Raw genomic sequence first — 22,285 nt, forward strand, 5'->3', positions numbered from 1 at the left:
GGTCATGTAAAATTGTAACTTTAACAGTATTAATAATCATTGATTTAAATTGTCTACCATCTGAATATGATTTTGATTTTAATAATTTGGTATCCCCCTATAAAACACAGGCCTCAGCGGCATTAAGTCATATTATACGGTGAATAAGATTTTTAAAATATTACATATTTTATCCAAGAAATAATGGTTAACACTATTATTCCTAAATTTGTTGATTTATTAAAAATTTTTAAAGCACTAGTCATATTTTAAATTCACAAGAGGTTTCTAAGTCATCCGTAAAATGACACTATACAGTACAGTACGCATTCATCTTCATCTTATTCCTCGTTTTCACAGATTCCTCGTACAAATCCTATATCTGAAATTTATAAATTTCTCTTATTTTCTTTGAACAAATTTCATGTATTCCTTGTTTTCACAGATTCCTCGTCTTAAATATTTTGTCTGAGCAAGGACGAGGAATACATTCTGCACTGGATATTCAATTGAATTCCTACATTAAGTATTACAGATGGCCAAACTTGATGCACAGGGCAACCTGGTGTGTCAGCCACTCAAAAGTCTGAAAGATGTTCTAGAATGGAATGCTGGTTGTCTAGGATTTTATGAAAAGCCTTCAGTGTTAAATCTTGGTATTGATGGGCGATTGAAAGTAAAAAATGCAGGAGAAAACCGACCAAAGTGTTTGCTTTGTCATGACATGTTGGGAGGCTATTTAGAAGACAAGTACGTTATAATTGAAATTGATTCATGATTTTCTAAACATATTTGTATACCTTTTATATCATCATTTTGTTTTCATGATTCAGAAATTAAGAATTTAAGATTTCTTTTTGGCTGAACATATAATGAATATTGTCTATGCAGTGCAGCACAGAAGTCTTAAACACGCAAATCTCGAAATCACTTGAATCTGGAACACGTCTCAATTCCTCATTTTAATCCCTCTGTTTTCATATTATTGGCAACACGAAAATCTCAAACACTTTTGGAGGCCAACGCGGAAACCTCAAACAAACTGGACATTCACGATCGTGTTCGTTCTTAAAATTCTTTTGCCTTATGTTTGTTATTGAATGGAATTGGAAGCTATCATCACTCTCAGTGAGGCATTAAGTGAGTTGGTTAATGTAACAAGCGTGCATTTTTCTGGTTGTATGTATGTGTGTGTATGTGTGTTGTGGAAGAGGTGGGGTACAAAGCATGTTTGACCAGTGTCTTCCCCACAAGACGTGTCTTTCTGTATGATTCAAGTCTAATGTATCCCAGTACCAGTGGGAGACTAGCAAAGCAGTCATGGCCTGAGGTTGTTACTGGTATATCAAAATCAAACAAGTGATTCGAGATGGGGTGAGAAGAGAGGTAAGGTGGAGATAAGTGAGTAGTGTTAGTAATTAGGTACTGGATTCGTAGGTAAAGACTTCACACATATATATATATATATATATATATATAATATATATATATATATATATATATATATATATATATATATATATATATATATATATATATTCCTTGGTCTTCTATACCAATTGAATGCGTTTAATTTTGTTATAACCTTATGCTCTTTATTTATTTCTTCTTAACCACTAGATTCCTTCAGGGCTGTGAAAATTCCGATGCCTACAGATTTTACCACTGGGATTTGATAGACACCTTTGTTTATTTTAGTCACTATTTTATAACCATCCCTCCTGCAGCATGGATACGAGCAGCCCATAAGAATGGAGTACAAATATTGGGTATGTTATTATTCTTCAGTAAATGCAATTCTAGTTTTTTCTTCCAGTCAAGTTTGGTATGAACTTATCAGTCCTGCTTACTGTTACGAAAAAGCCGTAGAATTACAAAATATTTTTACTACAGTTTCTGTAATTCATGAGCATATCTATGTCATTAAAACTTATTGAAAATGTATACTTTTTGTTTTACATTCTCATTTTCTTCCTATTTACTGGCACTGAAATGACCTAAATGTGTGGTAATTGCAGTAAAACCCTTTAAAAAAAAACAAAACAAATAGATCATTGTGAAGCACTTGAGCATGTTTTATTCTTGTTTTTCTGTATAATGATAATGTTGATAATAATCCATTTTATACTCTTTTGCTATTCCAGGCACTCTCATCACTGAATGGGAGGATGGATCTGAGATATGTAAAGAATTATTAAAGTCCAGAGATACCATCGATCTTGTCGCAATTAAATTGGCCGATATTGCTTCTGTCTTGGGCTTTGATGGATGGCTTGTTAATATTGAAAATGCTATTGAGGTGTGTATTTTTCCTTGGTTTAAAATATTCAATCTGACTAACAATTGGATGATATTTTAAGGCTAGAAATAATTAAGTGTTTATGATGTGAATTGTGCTAGGACATACGTATATACCTCTCAGGATTCATTTCACATACAGTTTTATAACTTTTTCTGTTACCACTGATTTTTTTTCGTTTTTGTTTTTTTTTTAGTTGTTGAGGGGGGGGGGGGGGTTTGGTATTATTGTTTTGTTTTCTTTTTGTTCATGCATTATGTTGATAGCTTATTTGTCATTGATAAATAAAGAATGGAAATAGAAGTTTTATAGTTCGTAATTAGTTTCATGAAAATGCACACTGTTACTTAATTTACGTTAATTTGTTATGTTCATTTGTTTCCAATTGGAGAACTCTACTCAAAGCAATACAAAATTATCTTCATTTAAAAAATGATAAGTCCATAGCTTAAATCATTGTTTATCACATGTGTAACTATCTTCACACTTAGATGCGATCATTTCATTAATGTATCACACAACCACAAGGTAGAGTCTATACATACAATAAATGTGTAAGAATCCATAGACAACACACTGATAAATGGGACCAAAAAAAATTTAATCAGACAAAAATACATGAAATAGTGGATGGAAATTTGCAGTAGCATTTCCTTGTTTCTCGTGAAGTGAATAATCTTTGTTATTTTCTTATCTTTTTTTTAAATGTTTATTTTACAGGAAAAGAGCATCCCTGACCTATGCTATTTTGTACAACAACTTACGTTCCATTGTCACAATCGACTGCAAGATGCTGCCAAAGTCTTGTGGTATGACAGTGTCACACACACTGGAACCCTGGATTGGCAGAATGAGCTCAATGACAAAAATGAGTAAGAATTATTTTTTTTTAAACGTCAGAGAATAAAATGTTCATTTTTGTTGGGGGGTTTTGGGCAGAGGAAAAAAATTTGCTTTATTTATCTTTTCAATTTTCTAGTATTTTATGGTTTATTTTGAAACAGAATTCAAAAACGTTACTATTGGTATTAGATTGAATTGTAAACTTTTTATAAACCCTACAATCATTTTCTATTTGTACATTTTATAAAAATGTGTGGGAAAGTAGGGATAGGGTCTGGGTGGGGCCTTTTGACCTCCCCTAGTGGACAGTCACATGCTGCGTCTTCTTTCCCCCTATATCTGTTTTCTGAGTTGCTTTCTGTCTTTGTCTTGGAACGGGATTACTTGGCTTTGTCCTGGCCCCTGCCAGAGTCCTTGGCTGGGGAGGAAACAGTCAAATGAATAGGGTTAGTTTTGGATGGTGATATTTCTTTCCTTGTAAATGATCTCTCTATTATGTAGTGATCGTTATATTTTTCTTTTGAACATGTCTTGTAAAAATTTGAGAGTTTCTCTTAGTGGTACCCTGTGCTGGTGTCTGGATGAGACTTTTAGGTGATCTCAAACTATTGATGGTATGCTCCTGGAATCTACATTTGTTCCCTTTTGAACCAATTCCCCTTTGTCTTACTTTTTCCTGAGTGCTTTATTTGTAAATCTAGAATTTTCTTTTGACTGTCCCATTTTCTTCCCTTTAATTTGCACTGATATGACCTATATGTGTTGCATTTGCCGTAAAACCCTTAAAAACATAAAAACAAAACAGACTGTCAAACAACCAAGTTGCTGAAGATTAGGAATTATTACAAACAACTCGATCTTTGAACAATAAAGAACAAACTTTAATTTCAAATAAAACATTTGGCTTACTCAAGGCTTCATATCATTGGTATTCTTCATTTTGTATTGCTCACTATTCTAATTTTCTCTCTCTCACCAACTACACACTCTTATCACGCACCTGACACTCACTCATTTAACCCCTATACACACAACATAATAGAGAACAGTTTTCACCATATCCTTTTATATATATAATTTTCTTTTTTTCTTTTTTTATCTAAGTCACATTCTTTGTAAATTGTCAAATGGGATTAAATCAAAATATTTATTAATTATTCGAAAGTATTGAGACAAGCATAAACAAAAAATATATTTTCGATACCCATTATCATAATTTGTTCACTCAACCAAAACTTTTTCTGCACAAATTATCAGAATCAAAACTCTGTGAAATCTTCTTTTTTTTTCAATTTTCCCAATAATTTATCCTTGCTGTTTCATTGAATTATTTTATCACCAGATTGTTCTTTGTTGCATGTGATGGAATATTTTTGAATTACACAATCACTGAGCAGACACTTGCCAATTCAAGACAGTTTGCACAGAGGACTAATCGGTGCTTTGATGTGTACGTTGGTGTGGATGTATTTGGGAGGGGAACACCAGGTGGTGGAGGATTTCACTGTGATCAGGTACGGTAACTCTAGTTTTACTTTGTTGTTTGTTGTATTTTCTTCTGTGTTGCGTAATGAAAAAAAAAGAATTAGCTTTGATATAATATTCACTAAATATGTTCAATGCACTTTGCAAGGGGAAGTACAGGGAAGTAAATGAGCGGAGAGAATGATTTGATTGCAGTCCCCACTGTGCAAAGTGTGAGGCTTATAAATGACAGTTGACTTAACGGGCCACACAATAGACTTGCCAGAGTTTGGATAGCTCAACTGGTAGAGCACTCGCTTCACAGGACCTTGATTGGTCTTGGGTGCAGTCGAGATTTTTTTTTCCACAGCAGGGATTGGGTTTCTGGGTCTGTTAGATCTGGTGGAAAGTACTTTACAATAGATTAGTGTCTGTTTCACGCTATAGAAATCAGGGTAAACTGGCCCCATGGGCCTCAGGCTCTGATGGACTACAATAGTTGACATCGCTTTCTCCCAGAAAGGTTTTCCTGAGAGTGCTGCAGTATGTAAAGAATCACAACACCAGCATTCAAATCAATTTGCACCAATCCATTATCCTCCATAACACTCAATTTACACCCCAATATGGCTGCAGGTTGGCTCAGTGTGAAGGGAAGCAACCAATTAAATAAGATATATACTTTTTTTCACAATGAACTCCCTTATAATTTGCTACTTTTTGGTTTGTAACGAAGTATGTGTGATTCAACTATTTCAGTTATCTATAAATGTCTGTAAATTTATCGGTAACTTTTAGTATTTTCTTTGGTTGCAACTAATTTGTACGAGTCTGTTCCATGATTCAGGTGATGGAGATGATATCCAGAAATGGTCTGTCCTATGCCTTATTTGGTCAAGGATGGGTGCACGAATTCCTTGGGGCAAACAATTTTGATGACAATGAAAGAAAGTAAGTCACCTTTTTTTCTTCAGTCTTTAAATTTTTACTATCAATTCTCTTCTTTTCCTAGACGTCTTGGTGTCTCTGATAGCAAAATCGTCTGCTCAATCTTTACATGATTATATTAAAGACCATTGATCTTTATACTTGGGTACTTTAGTTATTCATTTCATCATTAACTTACTAATGATTAACACTCTTGGGACACATCCCGTAAATGTACAGGACTGGTTATCAGCAATGTAGACCAATTCCATATTTGAGAGATCTCACATCGTGAAAATTTTTTTTTTATATGTTTGTTCTCATGCATGCAAGACTCTTCTCCAACATAAGTTAAACAGGCAATATTTGATTACTAATTTAGATTTTTTAGAGATTTAGAGCAAGTCAGTTGAATTGGGCAGCGAATCAATGTTTATCAATATTCTTTGCTTCTGATCCAAAATTTGTTGTTTGATTCAGATGATTTCTTGCTGATTTTTTTATTTTTATTTTTTTTTGGGGGGGGGGGGGGGGGGAGGGAGGGGGGTTTGTTGCTAAAAATGACTTCAAATTGTTTTTGAACAAATAATTAATGCTCAAAAACAATTTTTAGAAGTGCAGTGCCCGTATTTATTCAATACAAGTCATTTTCCCAGAATTTTTGCAGAAGACCAAATAATACACATTTTCAATAAATCACATCTGTAAGCTATAACAGATAGAGTTGTGCAGTTTATTTTATACATAACAGTTAATATCAAACTAATTATGGTATCGAGTTTCATTAAGATACAAAACAACTTTATGAATAACTTGGGTTTTTATAAACCCTAAAAAACTTGTCTTCAACACTAGTGGAGGTAAAAAAAAAAACCTCAGTCTCAAGAGAGTTAATTTGTTATTACTGCTTATGATTTACAAACAAAGAATAATTAAACGTCATCAGCCCTTACAAGCTCAAATGAATAGATAACAATGAGAATCACGGGTTTAAACAATCTATTAACGTCCAACGTTTAAAAAGCTAAACAATGTAATCTGCTTGTTTTTCAATGTTCTGTTTTGCTGCATCAGCATTAACTTCTTAATCATCATCATCATTAATACCATCATCGTCAGTTTAATACAAAGTGCAATTTATGATCTTCCTATCCTCTCTGCATACCTGGCTACTTTTTAAAAAATTTTAATTCGTAATTTTTAGGAAATAAAAATTATCGTCGCTATAGTTAACTTTAAAAGTCACCAATTTACCCTCACAAGGATTAAATACCACTTTAAAAAAAAAAAACCTTTAAATTATGTGTTTTTGCATCAACTCTCATTTTCAATAAATTTTAATGACTTAGGGATGCTAATGAACTTCTGAAAGTGAAGCCAAACAACAAAAGATACCTCATAATTTCAGCTTAACTCACTTATCTAATGATGTAGAGTTTTCATATGTTGCCTCAACTGTGATTTATTTTTCCCCCCTTCTATATTCCCAAATACGATTGAACTTGTTTAGATAAAGAGACTCGTTAAAAAAAAAAAAAATTTCCATTGCTTCTTTGAACTGTGTCATTACATGCTCAGTAAATATTATACTTTTTCATGGAGGAGAATTTTTTTTTAACTCTACAGAAGACGCTGTCCTCTTTCTGTACTGTCTGTATTTTTTTTCTCCTGTTTTTTTATGTTTTGTTTTTTTGTTTGCTTGTTTCTTTTTGTTTTTTGTTTTATTTTAGATCTTTCAAATCTCACTTAAAGTTTTATCTTTTTATGTCATTAGTTGCAATACTATTACTATTATCATATTTTGTTATTGTTAAATTGATTCGTATCACTTTTCCATCAAAACCTGTCTTACTATAATAAGTTTTGTTTTATATCACTGTAAAGCGCCAAGAGCCTGTGACAAGAGTAAAGTGCTATATAAATGCCATTTATTATTATTATTATTATTATTATTATTATTATTATTATTATTATTATTATTAATAATATTAAAATCTGTTTATAATGCTTCATTTAGCTACATCCAAATCCCTATTTCCTACTTGTCTTTTTTTTTTCAGATTCTGGAAACTGTTAAAAGATTTTTTTCCACGAAGGAGTCACAGGGTCCCTCTCAAGACTTCATTTTGCCAGGGATATGGTCGGACGCATTATCATTATGGAAAGGTTTGTATATTAGTACGTTGAAATCCGATGACTGAGACCAGCTGGGGTGACTAAGACCAAACCCCAGATTGAAAATTATTAAACAAATATGGTGAAATACACAACATTTGGTAGATTTTACCCTTCCTCACACTTTAGAAAACGAACATCAGACAGGTTATTTCATACAAACATGATAAAAAAATGGTTTAAGTGGGTTTTTTATTATTATTTTTATTATTATTATTATTATTATTATTATTATTATTATTATTATTATTATTATTATTATTATTTATTATTATTATTATTATTATTATTATTACTATTTTTATTATTATTATTATCATTATTATTTTTTTATCATTAATTGTATTATTATTATTATTATTATTATTATTATTATTATTATTATTATTATTATTATTATTATTATTATTTAATTGTTATGAATAATTCAAAGGAACTAATTTTCTTGTCGACAGGTAGTGAGTGATGCGTCATGGCACAACCTCTCCTTGCAGCAATTACAACCTTCATATTGTGATAGTGATGAAGTCTCCCTGACAACAGCTGATGCCTTTCATGGCGGTGGCTGTCTCAAGCTTGCTTGTTCATTGACAGCAGGAATATCTTTGATAAGGTAAACGTAATGTTGCGTGCATTTAATTTGTTTATGGTAAGGGATAGAGTGCCTGACAATTAGTCATACGAGATGTCTGAGAATTGAGATTTTACACTGTCACTCGGAGGAGCAGGTTTGAGTCCCGCTTTTGGCATCTTATTTTTATGGTGAGGAAAAAATGTAGCGCTGATTGCTCAAAAAGTTCTGAACAGAAATGACTCAGGTTCAAAATGGAACAAAACACCAAACACAGAACGTTTGTGGTTCAAAACCTTTCTTCGGCCATCAACAACAAACAATTAAAACATAAATATATTACGTAATAAAACCTCAAATTTTAGATGATGATTGTGGAGTTGTTGGTGGTGGTAGTGGAGCTGATGTTAAATGTGGTGTTGATGGTGTCAGCCGTTGTTTGGTGGGTAAGTATTTTTTTTCTTCTTCTGAATAGATTATGTGTGATACAGACTAACAATCCATCAAGTGTGTAAGTTTGTCAAAATTCAATGACACACCAAATAGTCGAAATGATGTCATATGGAAGACTTACAATCTGTGACCACTGAATTCATTAAGATTTCTTATTTAACAGATGGATGGGCCGATAAAGTTGTTTACATGTTATTGTGACATTTGGATGTATTGAATGGTGGGCTGGGACGATAAAATTGTTTACATAATATTGTGACACTTGGGCATGCCTGGCTTAATCTGGGGGAAAACACCTTTTTTTTAAATTTTGCCCTATTCAAATACAGATAAAACAAAACAACCAACTCCCAAAATTTTAAAAACTTAATCTTGCTTAAGAGATTTTTTTTACGGTAATGGAGGTTATCTTTATCAATACAATGGAATCCTGATATTGGAGTTGACTTTTAGAGTGTTGACTATATGCTGATTCCACTGTATCATTTAGCCTTAAGTTGTTGTTTTTTTTTTTTAAGTCTGTTCAAAATGAAAATAATCTGTTTTGCCAGTCTACCAACAGTGCTGATGAAATAATAACATCTGTATCTTTAGAAAAGCCCATTGACATTATCCATTACTCTACTCATCACGCAAAATCCCCCGTTTGAATTGCATTTTGATATTTTTCTAGCCTCAACAGATCTAATCTATTGCCGTAACTGCTCTTTTGATGAGTGAAAGTAGATAGAAAGTAGATAATAATTAAGGAAGGAATTGTGACCTAAAAAAGCAACAATAATATACTACCTATAAAGGGTTGATAAACACACACACATGCCTACACATGCATTCACACTCAAATAAAGATGAGACATAAATCGTGGCAATGCTCTTGGGGAATGAGTTGCTCTATGCTTTCCCTCATCAGGACAAATTGGGCCAAATTTTCATGTCATACCTTACAAGTTAGCTTATAGGTTTCCTTCTTATTACTAGGACTCCGCTAGGCACTCGTATACATCTGAGTCGAGTAGGACATTGCGTGTAAAGCAGCTTATCAAAGGACACAATGCCGGGCCATAGTTTAACGGTCAATGTAACCCTTTCCATCACTAACCACACTAACATTGGTTGAAATTGTAAAAGACAATCCACCTTGCTGCTTATTCATCGACGACAATGGGACATATTATATATGCAGCTGGTGAAACATGTAACGGAGGCACGATATTGTTTGTTGGCAAGCAAATGTCAAACACGTCTGCCCAGATTGAAATGTGTAGGATGATTTATGCAAACACACAATGAATTGAATTGCAATCTTACCTAAGTAATTATGACGTTATGATTAAAACATATTTTATTTTTTGACATTTAAAAATGCAAAGACTTGAGCCTTCATGACATGCTGACGCCATATTATATGTCGTATTGGTACTACTACTACTACTACTACTACTACTACTACTACTACTACTACTACTACTACTACTACTACTACTACTACTACTACTACTACTACTACTACTATTACTACTACTACTACTACTACTACTACTACTACTACTACTACTACTATTACTACTACTACTACTACTACTACTACTACTACTACCACTACCACTGCTACTACTACTACTACTACTACTACCACCACCACCACCACCACCACAATAGCTACCCAATACTACTACCGCTTTATTAACATCACTAAAACTACTTTTCATATTTCATGTTGAAACTGGCATGGCATATCATTCAAAGAGACTTTTTAGAAAGACATAGTATTTCTAACTATTATATTTACTCCATCCCTCCACTCTCTGTCTCATAATCACACACACACACACACACACACACAGACTCAAAGCACATAAAAATGACATTTAAGTTATTGGACATGGGTTTTTATAGAAAGTTGATGCTTAGGTAAATGTAATATGAGCATAAATCGTTGATTTCAGAAGAAAATATTTTAATTTCCTTGGTCGTAATTTTGTTTCAAGGTCGTAATTTTGACTCAGAAATTTTGCTAGACACCCTGCCTTTATCTCAATCAGACCTGCCAACTCTTACGAAGAATTCATAGAATTACGAAATTTGGTCCAATTTCAAAACTTCATGAGCAACTCTAAGTCATTAAAACTTATTGAAAATGAAAGTTAATGCCAAACTATATAATTTTAAGGATTTTGAAGTTTTATTTAATCCTTGTTAGGGTAAACTATTTATTTTTAAAGTTAAATAAAGCAGCTACAAGATTTACTTCCTAAGAATTACGAATTTTTAAATTTTCAATTAGACAGGTGTGTACTAGCATCCTATCCATAGGATTGCAAGCAATTGCTATTGCCTTCTAGTTCACGCTATAGAAACTGGGATAAACTCCAGCTCCATGGGGCCAGTGTCTCTGAAGGAGTACTGGTATGGTTTTTACTCTTTTCTATTTCACCATACCTCGTTTCCTTCTTTGTTGCTTCCCCCATCCTTGCCCAGGCCCTGACTGGGGTCATTCACCTAGATTGAAGCGGTAAGATGTGAATGTGTGAGGGTTAGAGAGAAGGGTTGTGTGGTTTTGTTTTTGTTTTGTTTTTTGTATTTATTGGGGTTTTTTTTTTTTTTTTGTTTGTTGTGATTCACCCCAATTTAGATGGATGGGAAGTTTGTGGTTGGATTCCACTTTTGCTATATCTTAAAGTCTCTTTTGACTTACTCTTTCTTGGGCATCTCTTTTATATCTTCTGTGCATATTATAGTTTTTCCGTTGAAAAAAAAATATCCCTAAGTCTTTAATCAGCACTTCAAAATTAAATACTGAATTGAATCTGTGTCATAAAGAGATGATTTTGCAGTTCTTCAGAGTTTAGTCTAGATTCTATTATGCTAAATGGACAATAGCAAATACTTGTTACCCTTTGGTAGGATGCTTGCCTATCACAGAGTACTTTCCTCTAGATTTACCAGATCTAACTACCCAATCACTGCTGGGTGGACATGGAAGTCAGAAAAAATCTCAACTTTGCCCTGGATTGGTTTTAAGAAAGTGCTCTATCAACTGAGCTGTTGGTTCCCCCCCCCCCCCCCGCCCCTCTCCCAATGGTTCTGTATGTTATATTTCTACAGTAAATATTTTAATGTATACTGATTTCTTTTTCTCCTTGAAGGATCTTCAAAATTTCCCTTGACAAAAGAAGTGAATTCCTCACAGTGACAGCAACCTGGAAAGCCAAAAGGAATAATTCATCATCTGGTCTGTGCTTTCTTTTCCTGGCACATGAGGACAATCCCAGAGACCCCTCATTTAGAAAAGCAACAGTTTTGACTGAGGAGAGATGCTCAGATAAAGATGAGAGTATTTTGCTGGAACTTATTGAAAAAGAAACAAAACTCAAGCCGTCTTTGCAGTGTGTAAATGCAATTGCTTTGAATGAGAAAGACGATTCGGGCTGGATGAACAGGTATTCGTTTTGCGATGTCTTTTTTATATCGTACAATTTTAATGAAACTGTGTACAGTGAAACGTTTTACCACCCTGGGACAACGGCAAAATTGGCAGTATAGTCAAATAAATGGAACTCAACCAGTGTTTGAAAGCACTATCAGAACTCTAATTAGAAACCATACTTTTAATAACTAGGTCTAAACACTAAAAAGCTGGAAATTATGGCAAAATTAATTGATTCTTGATAGTTTCATTTTTTAATTTGGACCAAAAACTTGGGATACAATTTTGTTGAGTAGCATTGGTGTTATAACGAGTATTATTATTTTGAAATATAGAACCATTGGCGGCAGCTGCTTCTTATGGTTCACACTATTATGTTATGACGATCGACCCAATCAGCAAAGTCCGGTCCGCATTCGTGCACCGTCGCGAACCCGCCCGGTAGCATCGTCACAACACACCTTTCGACTAGATGCTCTGCCGTTTCGGGTTCTTGCCCACAGCGTGGACATAAAGGACAGGAAGTTAGACCCCACTGATGTAACGCACCGGCCGTTAGGCAGCTCCTCGACCGAAGCCGATTCGCAGCTACCCAGTGTCTCCTCTTACTGGTATCAAAGCCTGGCAACTTCTCACCAAGCTTAGAGGAGTGTAGGTCCCCGCCCCCACGAGGGATTGAATTCGTCCAAACCGACTTCCATCTCGTATGTGCAGCTCTGTCCGTAGTCAGGGATTCTGCGTACAAGGGTTGCCGGGACTTATTTCGGCTCGAAACGGGGGCACCGTTCATTATGCGCATGAGAGGGGTATCCCCATTCCCTCTCTCTTTGATCTTACTCAGCCAGTTTCCCGTAATGGTCTCCCTCCGGACATCGGGGGGCTGGATCGCTGCCATCACCGGGCCCCATTCTCTAGGGGTTGTTGCTAGCGTTCCCGACACTATGTGCATCGACTTGCGAAGTTTTACATCCACCTTCTCAACGTTTCTGCTTCTACCCCACACTGGAGCGCAATACTCCGCGGTGGAATAGCATAGTGCCAGGGCGGATGTTCTCAGGAGCGCTTGGCTAGCGCCCCAAGTCGATCCCGCCAGCTTCCTCAGAAGACTATTCCGCTTCTCTATCTTCCGGGCAACCCCTTCGAGATGAACCCGATAGGTAAGGCTGCGATCCAGCGTCACCCCTAGGTATTTTGGACGCGGCTCATATGGGAGTGGCTGGTCCCCGACTAGGACATTCAGTTTACGGGTGTGCCAACCACTGCATAAGTGAAATGCAGTGGCCACGGTTTTTGAAGTGTTCATCTTCAGGTACCACTTGTCGAAGTAGGATTTGAGTCTGGTGACGTCCTCGCTGAGTACGCTCTCGAGACGGGTCCACACTTTACTCTGAGTAACGAGTGCCCAGTCGTCTGCGTATCCCAGCCTCAGGAGGAAGTGTTCGGCATATCGCTAATGTAAACGTTAAACAACATTGGCGCAAGTACCGACCCCTGAGGGACCCCATTCTTCAATTTCCTAACTTTGCTCGTGGCGTCTCCCAGCGCGACGTGGAATTGCCTTTCCCCTAAGATCGAAGAGAACAACTTCAAGGTCTTTTTGCACCTTATGATTTTTGCAAGTTTGAGCATTAACCCATCGCACCAGACCGTATCGTACGCCGCTGATAGGTCTATAAACACAGCACCTGTTTGCTGTTTTCTCTCGAACCCGTGCTCAATATGCTCTGTAAGGGCAATGACCTGCTCCGTGGTGCACCTCCCTTCCCTGAAGCCTGCCTGCTCAGGTGGCAGGGCAGCGTCTAGGACCGGCCCCCATCGGTTTAATAGAACACGCTCCAACAGTTTGTAAAGACAGCTCAGCAGCGATATGGGTCTGTAACTGTCTGCCTCCTTCGCCGGCTTCCCTGGCTTCAGGATGGCAACTATCTTCGCATGCTTCCACACTTGTGGAAGCTTTCCGTTTGCAAGGATGTCAGACATTGCCTCTGCTAGCCAGGTCCGTGCCCTGGGCCCAGATGCGTCACCATATCGGGATATACACCATCTATCCCAGCTGCTTTGCCGTTCTTCACTTCGCTAATGGCTGCACCCACTTCTCGGGGACTGAACGGGGCCGTCCAGTCCGACTCCTCCGCAGGTAGCGAGTCCAAAATCGTACGGTACGCCTTGCGGACACCGCGCTCAAAAGCCTGATTAGGGACCCGCTTGCTACGGTTCTTAATATTCTTGGCAATTGTGTCTGCCTCGCATTCCGGTGCAGCCTTCGCGAAATTCCGATCTGGGTCCAATTTCTTTATCAAACGCCAAGCGTGGCGGCTGGAGTGTGTAAAGTCGAGACTTTCCACGGTCTCCTGCCACCGTTGCTTCCTTCCCTCTGCCAGAGACTGGAGTAGTCTATCGGCTGTGTCCTGGGACTGGGTCTGCTGGTACTCTCGGTACAGCTCTTCCGACTCTGCTGTCCAGCAAGGGTGTAGAATTTCCGTTTGCCCCGTGGAATAGAGCGTTGAGCGCTCTTAACCAGTAGCCTACTAAATCTGGTTATATTCTTGGACTTGGGAGGAATGGCAGGGCAGACCTGCTCGATATAGGAACTGAATTCCTCCCAGTCAGCCTTCCTGAAATTCCATCTGCAAAGTGGGAGAGACTGCACCCTCGGTATTGTCACCCCAGCTGTGACAAGAACCGGCCTGTGCTGGCTATGCGGAAAGTCCCCGAGGACTGTCCGCTTCACCTGCAACGGTTCACCGTTCGCGCCTTTCGTTACGAGGGTGAGGTCTGGAGTATACTCCTTCTTATGGCGGGTACCCCGGAAGGTACCCTTGGCTGTAGGATCGTACACTAGGTGTAGATCATTACAGTCCATCCATGAGCGGAGTTGTCTTCCTGCCTCGTTGCAGTCTCGGTAGCCCCATTCGTGATGGTGGCTATTAAAGTCTCCCAGACAGATGGAAGGATGGCTGACCACCGGTACCGGTGGTGTAGTCCAAGTCGCTCTAGGTGGTTTGTAAATATTATGCAGACACAGTCCACCTACTTCCACGGAAATTCGGTTCACCCCATTGCTGTCCGTTACGCTCTCAATGACCCTTACCTTCGATGGCTCTTTAGCGTAAACGCTAACCCCTCCTTTGAGCCTCGAAGTGTCCTCGCGTTGGACCACCGTATAGCCTGGGATCTGGAATCGGGAAGATTGCGCGCCTGAATAAAGGTGGGTCTCCTATAAAAGGAGGATATCAACGCAATGAACGGCCAGTAGCTTTGATAAAAGCTCATTTTTTGCCATACTCTGGCTCTCGACGTTCAGGGACAATATACGCGTCAGTTCGCCATCCCCGCCGTCGCATTTTCCAATCGGCAGGCCGCGAATCGATTGATGCATGGGACGTTTGCTTTTTTCTCGGACGTGCCGACGACCCGGGCGACACGAACGCGGTATTATTTGGCTAGGCGGCAGACCGCTTCGCCATTGACGGGACTGTTTGGGACTCGACATAAGGACAATAGTGTGGCGCCCGGGATAGGGCTGCTATTCGGGCACCGGTTTGGATCAAATTTAGTCACACACCGGGGCGAGCAGCTCATGTGGCTCGTTGGCTCGATACCCGGATGGTCTCGTGACGGTCGACCGGGATTTACACCTTTGCCCTCCCGTGTGCCTCAAGCCCCCTCACCAACTGCAAGGTAAAGATCCACGAGGGGAAACCATTGGCGGATAGTAAATGGCGATATACCTTATATGTAATGCGATCTTTGGTATTTTGATAAAGGAAAATAATTTGTTCCAGGCAAAATGTTGGCGGTATAACAAGGGGTGGTATAACGAGATTTGAGTGTAACTGAAAATTGGGAACATATATGACCTAAAAGTATTGCAAAGAAGAAATAAATATGAAAAAGAAACAAAAATGAAATTCCCTTCATTCATTTCCAAGAGAAAACATTTTCTTAAGAGTCATTAGACCTTTAAAAGTAACTTCTTATTGAGCTTCATTAAGACATCAATATGTCAATCATTTAGTTGACATCCTCAATATTGTCATCATCTTCTTCATCATCATCACCATCATCATCATCATCATCACTGGGACAGTATGGCTCAGCGGTACGGTCTTTGCTTCATACCCGAAAGGTACCTAGTTCAATCACCCACCACTGCGCTGTGTGGCCTTGAGCAAGTCACCTCGTCCTAACTCAATTTGCGGCGCTGCACTGCAGCTGACGCCTCAGTTATTCCAGTCTTCCTTCGGAATAGACCCAAGAGACAAATTTCCCATATGGGATGAATAAAGGGAATTTTAATTTTATTTTTTTATCATCACCATCATCACAACCATCATCATCATAATCATCATCATCATCATCACCATCATCATCATCATCATAATCACCACCATCATCATCATCTAGGATCTGACAAACTCTCTACTTAACATTTTGACACAGTATTTGGGATGTGGATACAGATTGGTTATGCAATGACCACAACCAAAGTGTCAGTGTCTATACTATGTTCATGCCTAGAGGGACCAGCAATACCAACACAGTCACCAACCACTCCAGTCAAAATACCATTCCGCATAAGTCAGAAGAAGATGTGTCTATTCTCCTAGGAAATTTACAGGTATGAAATTAAGATAGTTATGATTTTGGTACAGGTTAAAGTCCTCTCCAATTATGGCTTCTAGTTTGTTTTGTTTTTTTGTCTTCAGGGTTTTTTTGTTTGGTTGTTCGTTTATATTGTTTTGATTTCTTTTTTTTTAGTTTTTTTTGGTTGTTTTTTGTTTTTGGTTTTTTTTTTTTTTTTTTTTTTTTTGTTTGTGTTTTTGTTTTTTTTTTTTTTGTTTTTAGTTTTTTTGTTTTGTTTTTTTTTTGGGGGGTGGGGGTGGGCGCAGTCAAGATAATAAGAAATGACCAAGGAAAATAAAACTACTAGCTTCAAAATGATCATTTTATCCTTTATAAATGCAATACTTAGCTCTATTTTATCAAGTGCATACCATACATGAATAAGCCGCATTATTGCAGTCTTGTCTGTGCTTGGATTTTTGTTGTTTTATTTTATTGTTTTTATGTAACTTAGTGATCATATCGTGTTAATCATTTATCAATTTATTTACATTGGTCTAGTTTTGCTTCTTTTTTTTTTTAACTCTTAGATTGAATGGAAAAATGTTGCAGAATCTCTTACAAAACAACCCAAAGTAAATGATTTGACTTGTCTGGAAGTAAATGTGTGTGAACCAATCCCCAAACAAGAACTGCTGGCAGCCCGCGGTGACATTGAATATTTAAAGAAAGTAGGAGATAACAAATTAACTTTGAGAGCGCATTGCGATAGTGCACCGAAGGTCCTATCAACAGATAGCAATCTGCTGAGTGGTGAGGATGATGTGAGCACACCAATTTCATCAAACCAGGTTTGCTTTTACAAGAACTGTCAAACAAAAGCTGCCAATGTTTTGGAGGGAGCAGAAAAACAGAGTTTTCCTTTACATCTGTTAGACTGGACCACTAGTGATGACGAAGAAGTGGATTATTACATGGTGTATACCGTCCATAGAGATGGCTCCAAGCAATTTGTTGGTTGTTCTTGTACAAATTCATTTGCAACCAGATTAGATAAACTGAAAAACTCAAGCAATATAATTGGGTATTTTATTAAACCCATGTTATATACCGGAGCTCTGCCTGGTCAGGAATTCAGTTTTTCAATTTTATAACAATTATATTTATTTGTTTTGTAGTCAGATACTATTTATTTTGAGAGATTCTATCTCATATATTTTATTTTACATTGGGTGATATACACGGCATGTGCAATATTAATAATAATAATAATAATATATGTTTTGAAATGGCATGTTGGACTTACTTTCCAAATTACATATACCTATATTTACACATTCATAAGTTTGCTTTTATCAATATATTATGTATTTTGGGGTGAATAGAGTTTTAAATCTTTGTATCCTTCAATTGGTAACGAATTCTATCAATAACAAAAAATGTAATAAATTTGTAAAATGATATGCAATATTTAATTAAATGAAATTTATGAAGCGGAAGTTGGGATCGGATAGAACGACATCTTTCAAAAACAATTCAGTTTAACTTTATCTAATTATTCAATGTTTACTCATTAACATCCTAAAATTTAAGATACATATATTAACACATTAATAAATTTAGCTTTTACCAATTTATTCAGGAGGGTCCACAATTTGGCTGTAAAGATAGCTGTGGTATGCGGAGTTGAATCGTTGAAGACATCTTTCAAACCAATCGACACTGTAGTCAATTATTTTTTTATGAAACCTTTGTCTACTAGCAATGATGGGTAGCTGGCTCTGTTAGATCTGTTGGAAAGTACTGTCCTATCCAAAAGGTACCAAGCAATTGCTATGGTCCGTTCCACATCATAGAAACTGATATAAACTGCAGCTCCATATGTCGAATGACTCGGGAGGACTACTTACTTTATAGTATACACAGTCAATATGTGGTCGAAATTGTGCTCTGTTTTTTTCTTCTACCATATACTCATAGGTCCCTCACCTTATTCTGTTTGTGGTCTGCATAACTTTTTCTGCATATGCCTCTTTATTTATTTATTTATTTATTTATTTATTTATTTATGTATCTTATTTTACTATTATCTATGTAAGTTTATAGTGTTTTGTTCCATCTTTTGAAGTCTTGTTTTCGTACTCATATTTTTATTTATATTTGTATTTTAACACACAAACATTTGTACACAAATTTCCTTTTTTGTGGGGTGAAATAAAGTATTATTATTTTTATTATTTTTTATTATTATTTTTTTTATTTATTTTTTATTATTATTATTTTATTTTATTATTATTATTATTTATTATTATTATTATTAGCCTGCTAGTAAGAGCAAAATACAGAAGCAGCTATATTCGCCACAAAAAAACAAAAAATAAGGTTGGGGCCTTAAGATTATACTTCACTTCCACTCCCACTCAAATTGTTGAGCTTTCTGAATATTCATGGTTAAATCTCATGTTTCTCATTCTCACTATAGTTTGTTATTTTATCTTTAATTAAAGTTAGAGAAGTTTTAATTCTGTTGCAACAAGAGCAGAGATATGAATATCAGCATGTATAAATAAATTTGATATGTAATTTCTATTTGCCTAGTTTATGTTTTGTTTTTGTTTTTTTACCTAACATTGATATTTGGGGACCCCGATAACTCAGTTGGACAATAGGACCGAGATACAGATCCAGGTGATGTCCAGCTTTTTACCAACCCCAGCAATTGTATTGGTTAGATGTGAAGTACTTCAATCCAATCCAAAGGGTATCAAACAATTGCCAATGCCCATATCATATTTCATGCTATAAAAACCGGGACAAACCCCGGATCCATGGCTCTGAAGGACCACAATATAAATGTCAAAAAATGTTTCCTCTACCATTTCCATGAACTGGATTAAAAATCCTCATTGTCGTATATAGTGACTCAATGGGAACATCAAAAATTGTTTGTTATATGGATACAGAGGGGCTCTAAGAATCCCATGGACAACTAAGACATCAAACATCAGCATCTTGATGAGAATAAGCCTTAAAGACTGCCAGCTCATGTCAACCATCAAGAAATTGAAGCTTTCATACTTTGGCCACATCAAAAAGACGCACTTCGATTGAAAAGGTTTTCATGGAGGGGGCCTGTGCAGGTTTGCGGATGAGAATTTTAGGTGATTTCAAACTATACACAATGATAGTACTCTTAGAATCTAAATCTATTCCCTATTTGTGCCATTCTCTTTTGTCTTACTGTTCTTGTGTGCTTTCAAATGTAAATCTAGAATATTTTTTTACTGGCGCTGAAATGACCTAAATGTGTCACGAGCACTGTAAAACCTTTAAAAAAAATTTAAGCGCTTAGAGTCTGGTGTTCGGAGTTATAGCGCTAAATAAGTTTTCAGCATTATTATTATTAAAAACAAAACAAAACAGGGCAAGCTGAGCAGAGGGAGGCCATATAAGAAGGTGGTCTCAAGACATAGCTGGACTGGATGGGAAGAACAACCTCAGAGGCAGGACGCATGGCACGGTTGAAAACCTGAAGGGCGTTCCATCAGGCTGTTTGGGAGGCTTCGGCCAACAAGGCCTTAACGGAGAAAATTTGGATTTAAAGCAAACTTGATTGGAAAGCTTTAGCTATGGGTCCCTTTGCCAACAGTAAAACTTAACCAGTTAACTGCCGCACTCTAGAAAAACATGTACATATTTAAAAATTTGGCCAGAAAACTTGTCCTTCCAATATCGATCAATTTAAATGACCGTCTTCTTGGCAAAAACTCTCAAACCTTGGTCTTAATGAAGAATTTGCGAAGTCCCAGGTTTGAGAATTTTGCCAAGACGAGGGTTTGTTTAAATTGATCAATATTTGAAGGACGAGATTTTTGGCCAAATTTTTTGATAAGAGTTTTCCCAGGTAGTTAACTGGTTAAAAGGTAGGTGGAGACCTGACGCTTGCGAGGCGCTATTACAATATATTTTTCAACAGAGATATGATAGGTCAGATTCTCATTTTACACCCACGTGTCATGACAATGAGAGTAAAGAAACTTTTTCCAAGAACTCAACTTTGTACAGTCTAGAGCAGGACTTGAACCAGGGACCGAGCAGCAGCAGCCTCTTATGGTTCACACTACTATGTTATGACGATCGACCCAATCAGCAAAGTCCGGTCCGCATTCGTGCACCGTCGCGAACCCGCCGGGTAACATCGTCACAACACATTTTCGACTAGATGCTCTGTCGTCTCGGGTTCTTGCCCACAGCGTGGATATATTGGACAGGTAGTTAGACCCACCGATGTAACGACCACAAGACCACAAAGTCGTACAAACTATAAGGGAGACAATCACGAAACCCTTGTGTGTAATTTATATATTAGTCTACCAGTTGCATCCCTTGATCGCAATGCATTATCAGACGCTAAAATTTACTCGTTCTTGATTTTTTTAAATTGTATGTTTCCTTAATCTATTTAGCTACCTGTTTTCATATTGTGTTAATGTTTACTTGATATCAATCCACCGTGGTTTTCGTTTTTTTTATTTTTTTTTTTTTTGGTTTTTGTTTTTTTATTTCTGATTGTTCTCTTTCGCCTATGTTTGTATATGTCCTCTGCACTGAAACCTGTTTTTGGTCCACGAAAATCGATAAGCAACAACCCCATATCTTTTCAGATAAGTGACCCATGAAACATTACAATTACATTTACAGAGTAATATTGTGTTGTTGAATTGTTTCACCCCATGGGTTCCCCTTCAACCCTTGACACCATTTTACTTCTCCCGGATAAATATCAAGTCAAATGAGCCCAACTTGCCAAAAAGCATTGAATCCGACTATTACTGTTAAGTAAAGAAGTCTCGGGTTTGACTCAAACTCAAACTTTGATGGAAGCTTTTTTGTGTGTGTGTTTTATTTTTTCTTTCGATTTTCGTTTCTTTGTATGTTGTTTTGCTTTTTTGTTTGTTTGTTTGTTTTTCGTTGTTGTTGGATTTGTTGGGAGGTCGGGGATGGGCTTTTAATTATAAGTTAAAGTTAAAGGGAGATCAATGACTTCTCCAGTCCCATGTCGAGACAGGCCCTTACAGAGAGAACGTCAATATAGCATTGCGCATGCGTCTCTCTTATAAACTGAGGAAATCTATAGTTTGGTTAATGTGTATCATTTTTAAAATGTTATTTATATACATACTTTTATTACCTAAGTATTTAAAAATAACCAATAAATTTATTTTGATGAAAAGTTCACAGTGATGCACCAGTTAATCGTTTCTTAGCGATCTTTTACTTTTAGTCTGAGTTACCGAACCGTGAAGTCAGTGATTTCACGGCGGGTAAACTTTATCTAGCTATGGTGCATTCATTATTGTTCATTTTTTACAACACATTGTGAACTTTTCATCATATTGTTAAGTGATATCTCATTAACCAAACGATAGATTTCTTCAGTTGATAAGAGAGGCGTGTGCAATGCTATGTTGACGTTCTCTCTGTAAGGGCATGTAGACATAAATACATTACAAAACATTTTTTCCCTTCACAATTTGGCCAGAAAAATTGATGGATTAAACAATGGGGGGGGGGGGGGGGG

At 36.8% G+C, this 22,285-nt stretch overlaps 1 protein-coding gene across 2 annotated transcripts in view; it reads left to right on the forward strand.

The window, feature by feature from the left end:
- LOC144973412 (cytosolic endo-beta-N-acetylglucosaminidase-like) overlaps positions 1 to 18,144 on the forward strand; it is a 19,483-nt gene extending 1,339 nt beyond the window's left edge. For both annotated transcript variants that reach the window (XM_078915843.1, XM_078915842.1), the window contains exons 2-12: positions 425 to 729; positions 1,600 to 1,748; positions 2,124 to 2,278; positions 2,999 to 3,150; positions 4,464 to 4,635; positions 5,433 to 5,536; positions 7,573 to 7,678; positions 8,143 to 8,300; positions 11,858 to 12,151; positions 16,582 to 16,759; positions 17,295 to 18,144. In XM_078915843.1, the coding sequence (XP_078771969.1) occupies positions 515 to 729; positions 1,600 to 1,748; positions 2,124 to 2,278; positions 2,999 to 3,150; positions 4,464 to 4,635; positions 5,433 to 5,536; positions 7,573 to 7,678; positions 8,143 to 8,300; positions 11,858 to 12,151; positions 16,582 to 16,759; positions 17,295 to 17,858 (2,247 nt within the window). In that variant the 5' untranslated portion in view covers positions 425 to 514 and the 3' untranslated portion in view covers positions 17,859 to 18,144. The remainder of the gene's footprint in view (positions 1 to 424; positions 730 to 1,599; positions 1,749 to 2,123; positions 2,279 to 2,998; positions 3,151 to 4,463; positions 4,636 to 5,432; positions 5,537 to 7,572; positions 7,679 to 8,142; positions 8,301 to 11,857; positions 12,152 to 16,581; positions 16,760 to 17,294) is intronic.
- Positions 18,145 to 22,285: the final 4,141 nt, after the last annotated feature.

Source organism: Berghia stephanieae, chromosome 5 (genome assembly GCF_034508935.2).
Source record: "Berghia stephanieae isolate SIO BIC M18660-M18661 chromosome 5, UCSD_Bste_1.3, whole genome shotgun sequence".
Lineage (NCBI taxonomy): Eukaryota > Metazoa > Mollusca > Gastropoda > Nudibranchia > Aeolidiidae > Berghia > Berghia stephanieae.